The following is a 12,501-nucleotide window of genomic DNA, read 5'->3' on the forward strand; positions in this document are numbered from 1 at the left end:
AATTCCAATAAGGTAGAATTTTGACTTAACTGATTACATTGCTTCTAACATCTTTTTAATCATAAAGTCCCCATTGTTAGAGCGCACAGTTGTCAGTGCCTTAATGCTAAGGAGAAGAAGAATGTGGCATCCTTGTAAGTTCCCCCAAAGCAGGTATTTGTCTTTTCAGTGAATCACAGACAATTACTGTAGCAGAGTCTCCCTGGCCCCTCACCTGGGAGCCACAGGGACCTGCCAGCCGCTTCCTGGGAGCCACCTTAAGTAAGCGCTGCCTGGACCCTGCACCCCCTCCCATGCCCCAACCCCCGTCCCACCCTGAGCCCCTTCCCGCACCCCAAACCCCTCGGCCCCAGCCCAAACCAGAGCCTCCTGCACCCCAAACTCCTCATCCCCGGCCCCACCCCAGACCCTGCACGTCAACCCTCTGCCCCAGCCCTGAGCCCCCTCCTGCACGCAAACTCGCTCCCAGAGCCTGCACCCCTCCGCACTCCGAACTCCTCAGCCCCAGCCCAGAGCCTGCACCCCCAGTCGGAGCCCTCATCTCCCCCGCAACTCCAACCACCTGCCCCAGCCCTGAACCCCCTCCTGCACCTCAAACTCTTCACCCACGGCCCCACCCAGGAACCCGCACCCACAGCTGGAGCCCTCACGTAGTACGGCCCTAAAGACTGGGTGAAGGGCTGTCAGGCTGGAAAGCCAGAAAGGTGGAAGTTGCAGGAGTCAAGGCGGAAGATGATGATGAGCCTGGATGATGGTGTTAGTGACGTGGTAGAAAGAGAAGGTCAGATCTCAGAAATGACATGGAGGAAAAAAGCAGCTAGTCTCTTGTGATGAATGAAGGGGGGTGTAGCTCCCTTTGATAGACAGCCGGCCAGCTAGCTGTAAAATCCCTCTTGGTCTGTTCTCTGCTTGCTTTACCTGTAAAGGGTTAACAAGCCCACAGGTAACAGAAAAGGAAGTGGGCACCTCACCAAAAGAGCCAATGGGAAGGCAGAACTTTTTAAAATGGGAAAGAAACTTTCCCTTTTGTCTGTTGTTCTCTGGAGAAGCAGGGGCATGGAGCAGCAATGCTATAAGGGGGAATGCTGTGTATGTTTTGAACCAGGTATGAAAAATTATCTTCCATACCTAGAAGGAATCATTTGGAGAGGGAACATTTAGATAAATGCGATCAGGTTTATTCTTTATTTTGGCTTGTGGAGCTCCTCTGTGCTAACCCCAGATGCTTTTGTTTGCTTGTAACCCTTAAGCTGAACCCACAAGAAAGCTAGTTTGGGTGCTTAATTTTTGGAATTGCTCTTTTAAAATCTAGCAAAAGCCTAAGTTCCCGATGTATTTTCATTCTTTTTGCTTTTAATAAAACTTACCTTTTTTTAAGAACCGGATTGGATTTTTTGTGTCCCTAAGAGGTTTGTGCATGTTGTTTGATTAGCTGATAGTCACAGCTAATTTCCTTTGTTTTCTTTCTCAGCTCTTCCCTGGGGGTGGGAGGGTGAAACGGCTTGAGGGTACCCCACAGAGAGGAATTCCCAAGTGCTCCTTCCTGGGTTCAAAGGGGTGTTGTTGTTTTTTTGCATTTGGGTGGTGGCAGCGTTTACCAACCCAAGGTCAGAGAGAAGCTGTAACCTTGGGAGTTTAATACCAGCCTGGAGTGGCCAATATTAATTTTTAAAATCCTTGCGGGCCTCCACTTCCTGCACTGGGAGTGACAGAGTGGGGATTCAGCCTTGACATCTCTCATCTTCATTTTTTTTAAATAGCTCATTTTCTTTTTTTATGAATTGAGCTGAGGAAAAGGTCACAACCCTGGCTGCTGTCTGGGTTTGCAGGTGTTTGGTGGTGTGCTGGGTTCAATAGGGGTGCCAGAACTAGGGGTGCTAGGCACGCTGCACCCCCTGGCTTGAAGTGGTTTCCATAGGGCGACTATGCCAGGTTGGGGAAGACGCTTAAGGAAATGGAGGCTCAGGTGATCTTCAATGGGATTTTGCCTGTGCCTAGAGAAGGGCAGCAAAGGTGTGACAGGATTATGATGCTCAACAGATGGCTCAGGCAGTGGTGCTATGAGGAGGGCTTTGGGATGTATGGCCACTGGGAGGCATTCATGGACAGAGGACTGTTCTCTCGGGATGGACTTCACCTGAGCAGGGAGGGAAATAGACTTCTAGGCATAGGCGGTGAGTTATATCTCCATGTGGTGCCCAGGCACCAGCAATATTCAGAGCCCAGGGGCCCAGCTCCACCAATATTTGGGGCCGGGTGTTCTCCCCCCCCCCCCACCCCGGCCCCACCTCCCGCCCCCTCACGCCGGCCTCTCTAGCTGCCTCCCTGGAGCAGAGCATCCCTGGCTCATCTTCCGCCAGCTCCATGCTGCCTCCCTGCAGCAACTGCTCCCGTGGGGTCCTAGTGCCGCCCATCTCGACTGCCAGGGCAGAATGACTGAGCCTACCCTTCCACCCTCTGACCCTTCCCTTTTCCGGCGGGACCCTCCACCAGCACAGCCCTTCCCCCCCCCCCCCCCCCGCCGCCCGCAGTCACCGCTCCTGCCCCATGCTGGGCAAGGGCCAGGAGGGAACATGGGGAGGAAGGGGGGTGATGTGGGTAATTATACGCTGTCAGCCTGACATCCATCCCAGGCAAGATGATGGAATATCTGCTATGGGATTATGTAAAACAAGTGGAAAACAGACGTGTCATAAGTGCGCTGAACTGAGTGTCCTCAGAGCACCTGTTTGTTTTCTTTCCCCCTCCCTAGCCCCCAGCCACAAGGGCACAGAGTAGAATGCCCTGGGTACTGCTCATCCCGTGCAACTCCATTGGTAATCGGACTCTCCCTCGCCCAGAGTTCAAATCAGGGTAGCTTGTCCGTGATGCAGTGGGAGGTGTGGTCAAATGTTCGGCTGCATGTCTGTGTTCTTTCTGCAGGCTGTATTGACTCTGGCCGGACACCCCAGCAGGCTCCAATCAAACCAATAAATCCCAGACTTGGTTTGTAGCAAAGGCACTTGGTCAGGTTTCTTGTCAGCGGAGAGGAGAGAGCAGCCATTGGACTATACGCTGAGTAGCTGCAGATTGACAGCTGTGTGCCAGGTGCTTTGGGGAGATCCACGCTGATGGGTGAGTGGCGGACGGGGAGAGATTTTTCTGGAATGTGTGAAACTGACAGAGAAGATGCCACAGTAAACGAAATAGGGGCATGAAGGTGCGGTGATCCTAGCAAGGTGGAAGAGCGGAAAATGAAGGTGCTTTAAGCAAAGAAATGACTGAACTATGTTGCAGTTTTGATTTTATTAGGAATTGCTCCTGGGAATGTTACGTATTGGTGGGAATATTCTGGACTGATGATTTTTTTTTTTAGGAGAATTGGACATTTAAAAAAATTCAGTAACTCCAATTGATTAAAACAAGTTAACCAATAACATGGTGCAAAGGTAGGAGCAATGGAGCGGAGGCTCCGCATAGCCCAAGTGCTCAATGCAGTGCTGCTGGGGTCTGACACTCATGAAAGTTGGGTGCTCGGAGCTGGTCCTAGAGGGACCATCAGCTCACCCTTTGCTTTTCCTGGGGGTGGAACAGCGGGGGCAAAGCCCTGCTACTTGTGTGTGTGGGGGGGTGTCAATGGAGATTGCACTACCCTGTGTTCTCCCCTGGGGGCAGTGGGCTCTGTGTTGGGGAAAGGGGCCAGACTGCTGGGGGACGGGGGGGCTCTGTCCCTACCAGGCGCTGCTGCCAGGGGCACCAGATGTCCTAATGTTATAGGGACAGTCCTGATAGTTGGGGCTTTGTCTAATATCGGCACCTGTTACCTCCCCCCCGCCCCGCCCCGCCCCGATCCGATTTTTCACACTTCCCGGCTGGTCGCCAGCTGCTGCTGGGAGCCTTAGAGGCTGTTGGTGCTTCCCTGGGGTCCGAGCAGAGACTGTTGCTGCTGCCTATAAATCTGCAGAGGGATTTATCACCCTATCCCCGTGTGAGTCACTCGGGCAGCACTGAGCCCAGTCAGCCACATTCCTAACAGCTGCACAGAAGATCTCGTGGTCACAGGTCACGAAGGGCCCCTACAAAGTACATGTACCAACAAGACACTAATTTTACATTTGCTATATCAGGTCACGTGCCTGGGGAAATTCAGGTGTATTATCAGCATGGGCACCAATGACCCTGAGAATAGTGTTTTAACCAGTTACATTATATTTACCTCTTGGTTAATATAATTACTGTGTTGAATTGTGTGTGTTATTTCTTGGGAGCCTCCAAATATCTGGCAGGTAAGTGGGGGTTACACTGGTGTTAGAATTTCCCTCCTAAGCTGCCCTGATGATCCTGCCAGGAAGGGGCACAGGGGATGGAGGCACCGCCAAATAAATTCATACGGGAAGAAAATAAGGAAGTTAAACCCCACTGAGCTGAGGGCAGGATCCAGAAGAACCCAGGCCTGTCCATCAAAACCTATAAGGAGATCACCTCCTTTAGAGCTAACCAGGTGGATGGGGGGGCACTGTGATGCTGTGGAATGTGGGAGGCACTTTATCATATTGTTGATACCAGTATTCTACAATTGCGATGAATTGTGCTAGATATGCCATGTGAGGTATTTGTGAAAATGTTATGATTTGCCAAGTATGATAATCTTATTTATATGTTTGTATCACCTTTGTAGTGCGAGTTATAGATACGTAGGGCATATCTGTGTTTCCAGACTTGTGCTGTGTTTCTGAGTGACACCGACACACAGACTGGCATCAGCACTGCCTGGCCTGTTCAATGGCCCATCAAGGGTCACCAGCTGTACAATGAACGCATTGAAAGGCCAGGGACTACGCCTTATGACTCAGCAGGACTTGTAGGGCCATGTCTATAGACAGGGGACTCTAAGGCTTTGTCTACACTCCCCAGCTTTTAGCAACACAACCCCGCCACTAAAACTTTGGCAGTGTGAACTTTTTTTGTTGGCACTTTTGCCATCAAAAAATTTCCACCCCCTACGAGTGGGGTTCATGTTGTTGACAGGACCGGGCTCCTGCTGACAACGTGGCATTCATACTGCTGACTGGCAAAATGTTCGTCTTTTATAAAGGTTTTTTTTAAGCACCGGTGAACACCAAAACTTTTGTCGCTCACTTGACAGTGTAGACAAGCCCTAAGGCTTTTCCAGGCCCATGTGCTGTTAGTTTGTAGTTTGGACACAGGAAGTACAAGCCACCTGGAAAAGGAATATAAAGGGCAGCTGCATCATCTCCATTTTGTCATTCCTGCTCCTTATCTCTGGAGTGACTTTTCTACAAGCCGAAGCTCTGAACAAAGGATTGAATGACCCATCCAAGCTGTGGATGTGATCCAGAGGGACTTTCAAGCCAGTGAATTCCCCAGTACTGTTAACAACTTGATATATGGACCTTGAAGTTGCTGTATGTATCTGAGTGCTTTATCATTTAACACTCTTGTCTTTCTTTTTTCCTTATAATAAACCTATCATTTTAGACACTAAAGAATTGCCTGGCAGCGTGGTATTTTGGGTAAGATCCAACTTAATATTGACCTGGCACTGTGGATGACCCTTTGGGGTAGGGTTACCATTCGTCCGGATTTACCCGGACATGTCCTCCTTTTGTGTGCTAAAAATAGCGTCCGGGGGGAATTTGTAAAGCACTCACAATGTCCGGGATTTCCCCCTCCCCCGGCAGAGCGAGCGGCTGGGAGGGCTGCAGGAAAGTCCCGGGCTGGACTCCGGAGCAGCTTCCTCCTCCCACCCCCCCCCACCCCCCGCATTCTGAGCCGGCCGGCAGCTCCTCCTCCTGCAGCCCGCTCCGGCAGCCCTGTGCAGGGCCAGGGACCGGGTTTTGTGTTGTGCAGGGGAGCTCAGCCATGTGTCTGGCTGGCACAGAGCCCAACACCCTGTTCTGAGCAGCAGGGTAAGGGGGGGCAGGAGAAGGGACAGGGAGGTTCTGGAGGGGACAGTCAAGAAACGGGGGGGGGCTTTTGGAGGGGAGTGGAGAAAGTTTTGGGCAGTCAGGGTACAGGTAGGGGGTAGGGTCCTGGGGGGCAGTTGGGGGGGGTCTTAGGAGGGGGCAGTTAGGGGACAAGGAACAGGGAGTCTTAGGTAGGGGGTGGGGTTCTGGAGGGCAGTTAGGAGCAGGGGTCCCAGGAGGGGGCAGTCAGGGGACAAGGAGCGGGGGGTAGGGGGCTGGGAGTTCTGGGGGGGAGCTGTCAGGGGGCAGGAGTGGGGAGAGGGATCGGAGCAGTCAGGGGACAGGGAGCAGAGGGGTTTAGATGGGTTGGGAGTTCTGGGGGTGCTGTCAGGGGGCAGGAGTGTGGAGAGGGATCGGAGCAGTCAGGGGACAGGGAGCAGAGGGGTTTAGATGGGTTGGGAGTTCTGGGGGGGGGGCTGTCAGGGGGTGGGGAATGGTTGGATGGGGCGTGGGAGTCCCAGGGGTCTGTCTGGGGGTGGGGGTGTGGATAAGGGTTGGGGCAGTCAGGGGACAAGAGGCAAGGAGGCTTAGATAGGGAGTGGAGTCCCGGGGGGCAGTTAGGGGCAGGGGTCCCAGGAGGGGGCAGTCAGGGGACAAGGAACGGGGGGAGGGTTGGGGGTTCTGGGGGGGGTGGGAAGTGGGAGGGGCAGGGGCGGGGCTAGGGCGGGGCTCCTCCCGTCCTCTTTTTTGCTTGTTGAAATATGATAACCCTACTTTGGGGTTACCAAAATATTTTGTATAACGAGCAGAGTTTTTAAATAACTTTCACTGTACTGGACCTAGGTGCTGATTGGGAGCCAGAAAACTGAAACACAATGTGATTTCTTTTTTCAGCTTCTCGATAACCAGCATGGGGGATGAGAAGCAGAGTTTATGACTGGTTGGTGAGTTTAACCTCAGTGTTAACCACCAGTTTTGCTCTCCCTTTTGCAGCCTGCCCTAACCTTGGCAACTGCAATACAATAATCCCTAGCACTTCTAGAGCATTGTTGGCTCCATTTTATTGATGGGGATAAAGGCACAGAGAGGAAAATGACTGATTTTCTGTGGAAGCAGCAGAAATGGGAACAGAATCCAGGAATCCTGGCTCCCGGCCCCCTGTTCTAATCAATAACAATTCTTTCCTAAAACTTTGTGGGTTACGCTGGCAAAACCCAGCAAATGATCCCCCTGCACTGGGTAAAGTCATTGAAGGAGTGGGGAACAGGTGGGGTAAAGTTGGGGTGAGGGGTGCCGTGTTTGTAGAACAGCCTCTAGTCCCAACCTGGCTCTGGGAGGACAGGCTTGTTTCTCTGCAGCTATAGCCAGCAGGGGGAGTGCCTAGCATTGTTTTTGTGCAGATCCTACACAAGCATTGACTCATCTTGCACCTCCAAAGCACCGACTCCGGGACCACTCTCCTTTTCAGTTGGGGCAAGTGGAACCGAATCTGTTCCACTGAGCGGGGTGAGGAAGGGGAATTGGGGCAGCCCCACAGGGACCACACCCACACCCAGGGGATGCTACAGGAGGGAAGGGGTTATTCTGCTTAGCCAGAGTAAAGGTACAAACTCCCCTCCTGTACTGGATACCCGGGTCACAGACAGCAGCAGAAGGAATGGGAACCCACAGCTGCATCTATATCTCACCTAGGTTGGTCTACATTGTTTATGGCTCAGGTCTAGATGAAATGACTGTAAAGACTCTCAGTAGTTATCAATGATTCACTCTCACGCTGGGAAAACATTGCTAGTGGGGTCCTACAAGAGTCGGTCCTGGCTCTGACAGTGTTCACCGTTTTCATTCATGATTTAGATGCTCTAGTGGAGAGTGTACTTAGAAATGCTGCAGGCCCGAACAAGCTGGGAAGGGCGGCCAGCAGTTGTGAGGACAGGATTAGAATTCAAAACAATCTTGACGAATTGGAGAATTGGTCTGAAACCATCTTTGTTGAATTTATCTTGATTAGTGCAAATATTTCAGCCAGGAGGACAAAATGAAATGCATTAAACAGCCTAGGTACCAATATTACAGAACAGGAGCTGGGGTTCCAGTGGACGACAAACTGAGTATGTGTAAACAATGTGAGGCTATTGTGAAAAAGGCAAATATCATTCTGCAGTGTATTAACAAAGGTGTCGTATGCAAGACAGGAGGTTAAAAAAGTGGACATCTTTATTCTTGAGAAATGAAGACTGTGAGGGGACCTGATAAGTTTTCCTATAAGTTAAGGGCTGTTAGGGAGAGGACTGAGATCAACTCCTCTCCAGCTGCACTGAAAATAGAAGAAGGGGGAAATCAGCATGCTTTGCAGTGATGGAGATTTAGGTGAGACCATGGGTGGGAAAACTACGGCCTGTGGGACCGTCCTGCCTGGCCTCCGAGCTCCTAGCCAGGGAGGCTGCCCCTGGCCCCTCCCCTGCTCTCCCCCACAGCCATGCCACCGCCTGGGCAGCGCTCGGGGGGGCGGGGCTGCGCAGTCCAGCAGAGCAGCACGCCTAGCTCCATCCGGGCTGCTCCCTGAGTGGCATGGTAAAGGTGCAGGGCTGTGAGCTTCTGCGGGGCAGTGTGTCTAGCTCCAGCGGGGCTGCAAGCTCCTGCTGCTCTGAGCGGCATGGTAAGGGGGCCAGGGCATTGGATAAGGGGCAGGAGGTCCCGGGGGGCAGTCACGGGACAGAGAGCAGGGGGCGGTTGGATGGGGTGGAGGTTCTGGGGGGGGGCGGTCAGGGGACGGGGGGGGGTTGGATAGGCGTGGAGTCTCGGGGGTCTGTCCGGGGGCAGGGGTGTGGATAAGGGGCGGGGCGGCCAGGGAGGGTTGGGTAGGGGGTGGGGTTCCGGGGGGATGGTTAGGGGCAGGGAGGGTCTCTGGAGGTCAGGGGACAAGGAGCAGGGGGGGGTTTGGATGGGTTGGGATTCTGAGGGGGGTAGTCAGGGGGCGGGAAGTGGGAGGGGGGCAGCCAGACTGCTTGGGGAGGCACAGCCTTCCCTACCCGGCCCTCCATACAACTTTGCAACCTCGATGTGGCCCTCGGGACAAAAAGGTTGCCCACCCCTGGGTTAGACATTAAGAAAAACTTTCTATGAGGATAGCTAATCTGTGGAACAGGTTACCGCAGACCCACAGGCAAATGCGCTCTCAGCTTCCACAACCCATGGGAGGAACCGCTCTTTAATGTATTGACCATACTTGCTGCTTGGGGTTTAAGCCGTAGGCTCCTCCACCTCCCAGTACCACACCTCTGAGCCTTCAGCATGCCTTCCTCGCTGTGACCTCCCCGCAGTGAGTCTACTTGGACTGGACCCCTGGAGAAGGCTTCACACCCAAAAGAAGCAATGCAGCCCCCCCGTCTCTGGACTGCATCGACTCCCAGCTGGTGCAAAACAGAAGGGCGTCTTGTACGTCTGAACCTAACACAGGAAATTCTCAGGGGCCTCGAGCAAGAAATTCTCAGCACCATCCTGCTGGGCTTGTCCCCACCCAGGTGGGCTCAGGCGGCTCCTTGTTCCCAGCCCAGAAGTGACTCCTCCTTCCTGTGGTCCCTCCTATATCCCCTCCAAGGCCCCGCCGCCATCCTCTGTCTTCTTTCCCAGGCAAACAGATCTCCAGGTGACTCTCTCTCTTCAGTTCTCTGTTCTCTCTGCTGCCCATAACTGGCTGGCTCCAAGTTGGGATGGGCCTTCAGGTCATCAGTTGCTAAGTTACAAAGTGTCCAGGCTATGGTCTGGGGTCCAGGCTGCTAGACTGAGTCACACCTGGTCCTCTGCAACAAGAGACACCCCTCCTCCCACCTTGGTTAGACATGCAGCACATGGGGGAAACTGAGGCACACACAGTATACATACACAACATTAGGAAAATATCCCACTTAGTCACATAGGTTACCTAGAGAGGATGTGGAATCCCCATCATTGGAGGTTTTTAAGAACAGGCTGGACAAACATCTGTCAGGGTGTGACAGATTTATGTTACCAAGCTGCCAGAGACCTTAGGTGATCAGTCTAAGGCAGCAGGATTTTTAGGGGTGGAGATGAAGAGAGCACACCAAGTAACTAAGTTTAAAGTTTTATTAAGAAAATAACAGCGGAGAGTGCTGCGTGTTTCCCACGTCACTCTGAGGAAGGAAGGAAACATTAGTCCCTGAACCCTAACCCATACTCTCACACGCACAACCCAAGTCTGGGTGTAATGTAAGAAGAAGGCGGGGGGAAGGGTGGACGGGAGTTCTTCCCTGTGCACAGGTCGTCCGGGGTCCGCTGTAAATCTCCAACTTGCTTCCGCTCTCGGGAGGGTTTTTACCCTAGGTGTTCCTGAGGGCTTTTGCTCTCTGCCCCAGTCTGAACCGGTTTTCTGTGGCTTCCTCAGCTTCCCCAGAACACTCCGGCTTCAGGGGATGGGAGACGGCTGTTCTCCCATTCGCTGACCTTCATTGTCTCCCTCGTTTTCGCAGCCCCTGCAGTTTCGGTTCTGTGAGTCTCCTTTCTTATGGCAGGGCAGGGTTGGAAGCTCGGCCCCCCTCTTTCTTGGCAGGTAGCAGAGAATCTGTTGTGTGCAGTGACCTTGGGCTGGAGTCAACCTCTTATCCAGGCCTAGCTGGAGTGTCAAGTTAACCCGTTCCCTTGTCTCTCTCTCCCTCCTTTGGACTCCTGAAACCTGCAAAGGAACCTTCCATTCCCCACTCACTCACACCTTTAACCCTTCCCAGAATACTGCACCAGCGTTAGCAACATACAATACTGATCTGCCTTCCCAGGGGACTTGAGGGAGAGGGCCATTGGGGTGTGACAAGGGATGGTCTTGGTTTACTTGGTCTTGCCAGTGACCTCTTGAGGTCCCTTCTAGCCCAGCATTTCTATGGCTCTACAAATGGTGAACAGGCCATTAGAGGCACTTATAAACTAAATGCAGACACTTATTCCTGTCCAGCAGACTTCCTCCGCTGATGATAGCAACAGTGCTACCAGCTGTGAGTAGACCAGGCCATTTACCATGTTACAATCATGAAATTCTACAGAAAAAAAATAGGTCCCCCACCATATACACACAAGCAGTTACTGCTCACATATCTAGCATACCGTACAGAGTGTGCAAACAGCACTGCGCAGCGTAGAGCATTGAGTGCACACACTAAATGCTAGCAAATACTAAACTCTTACTAAAAGAGTTTTTATCCATTCACATTTTGGAAATTATTTTGTGCAAATAAAACATTATTACAGAAAACGATTACATCTAAAAGGTAAAAAGTGGTTCAGTGAGCAGATAAATGAGGCCAGAAATCCCACTTGGGATACTCCAAGTGCCAGAGAAAAGCTGGGAGAGGTTGATTGGTTCTTGTAGGGAGACAGAGCAGAGCTCATCCATCTTCCTCTCTGGGGTCCCCTCAGGTTGTGGCACAGACTCCAACAGGCTCTGTTAAGCTGCAGAAGTTAAACACAGGCAACGTCTATTAAAGGGAACCTGCCATAATGGATGGTCACCCTAGTGGCTCCATGTTTAGTGGACAAAATCTCTAACCCCGCCGACAAAGCTCCAGTGTCAGAGATCTGTGTTCCTGGAGCCTCAGGTGCTGGGCTCTGTCCCTCCTGCAGGTTCACTGGAGACTGTTCTCTGAAGCAGCTGGATTTATCATTACAAATCTCACCCAATGCTCTATCAGCAGCCACAGAGAAACCCCTCTCACTAGAGTCTTTCACACCTAAATTCATCGCAGAGAAAACAAGGGGGATTTGGCTGCAAACCTGTGTGAATAAAAGGGAAATAAGAGATCCAGAACTCCCCTGTTCTGCTCCGTGGGGCTGGTTTGCCAGAGGGGACGGGCCAGTGAGACTCAGGGTCCAATGACTTGGACTAGGTGTCTCTCTCCAGAGGCCTCAGTGAGAGCAGTGAACCCCCAGGCTAGAACCCCCCTCACTTACCCTTGGCAGATCTGTCAGAGCCACTAGATCCTTGGTCACTTGCTGTGCAGAGGAGGAGGAGAAGAGAGAGTATATTAGCATCTCTCACAAGGCAGGGCTTCAGTGTAGTTAATAGATACGGGGGACTCTTATCCAAAGGGAACAGTCATCACCTTACTCTTCCCTAGCAGTGAGGTGGTTGGTGCACAGATCAGTCTACAATGCAGCTGCCCTGGATTTCCACTATTCACATGCAAAAAACGTTACCATTGTACGGGGTCAGCACTGACTTGTGCTTTTCCTGTCTCTTCAGAATGGAAGCACTGAACACTCAACAGTCAAAGGCTAGCAAACTAAGAAATGCTGGGCTATGGATACTCAGGCCAAACAACCTCAACTCTGCCCCCTTCGGTCTGTGCCCAAATGGGTCCTTCAAGCAGACCACAGACTTCACCCTCACACCCTGCCAATCGACAGCAATTCCCGCCTTAATCAATGGCGCTGCACAGAACAGTGTGGATGGTATGAAAAGGAACGCTGATTTGGGGCGGTGCTGGGCACACAGACAAGGGTGAGTTTGGTTTGGCCTGGTGCTGGTCTATTCCCTGTTCCTATTCCCAGACCCACTGGGGCAGAGTTCGAGTTGCGTGGGAAGCATCAT

At 52.2% G+C, this 12,501-nt stretch overlaps 1 protein-coding gene and 1 long non-coding RNA gene across 2 annotated transcripts in view; one reads left to right on the top strand and one right to left on the bottom strand.

Annotated features, from left to right (window-relative positions):
• The first annotated feature begins 870 nt into the window (after window positions 1-870).
• On the top strand, window positions 871-5,486 carry LOC135978145 (uncharacterized). The gene is made up of 2 exons (XR_010595575.1): window positions 871-1,105; window positions 2,923-5,486. It is a non-coding gene; the product is annotated as an uncharacterized LOC135978145 (long non-coding RNA).
• Window positions 5,487-9,996: 4,510 nt separating this feature from the next.
• Window positions 9,997-12,501, bottom strand: part of LOC135978144 (patr class I histocompatibility antigen, A-2 alpha chain-like) — a 29,607-nt gene continuing 27,102 nt past the window's right edge. The window contains exons 5-6 of the mRNA XM_065579193.1: window positions 11,862-11,903; window positions 9,997-11,363 (exon numbers count right to left, since the gene is read on the bottom strand). Coding sequence (XP_065435265.1) covers window positions 11,359-11,363; window positions 11,862-11,903 — 47 coding nt within the window. The 3' untranslated portion in view covers window positions 9,997-11,358. The remainder of the gene's footprint in view (window positions 11,364-11,861; window positions 11,904-12,501) is intronic.

The sequence above is a fragment of the Chrysemys picta genome, unplaced genomic scaffold, assembly GCF_011386835.1.
Source record: "Chrysemys picta bellii isolate R12L10 unplaced genomic scaffold, ASM1138683v2 scaf141, whole genome shotgun sequence".
NCBI lineage: Eukaryota > Metazoa > Chordata > Testudines > Emydidae > Chrysemys > Chrysemys picta.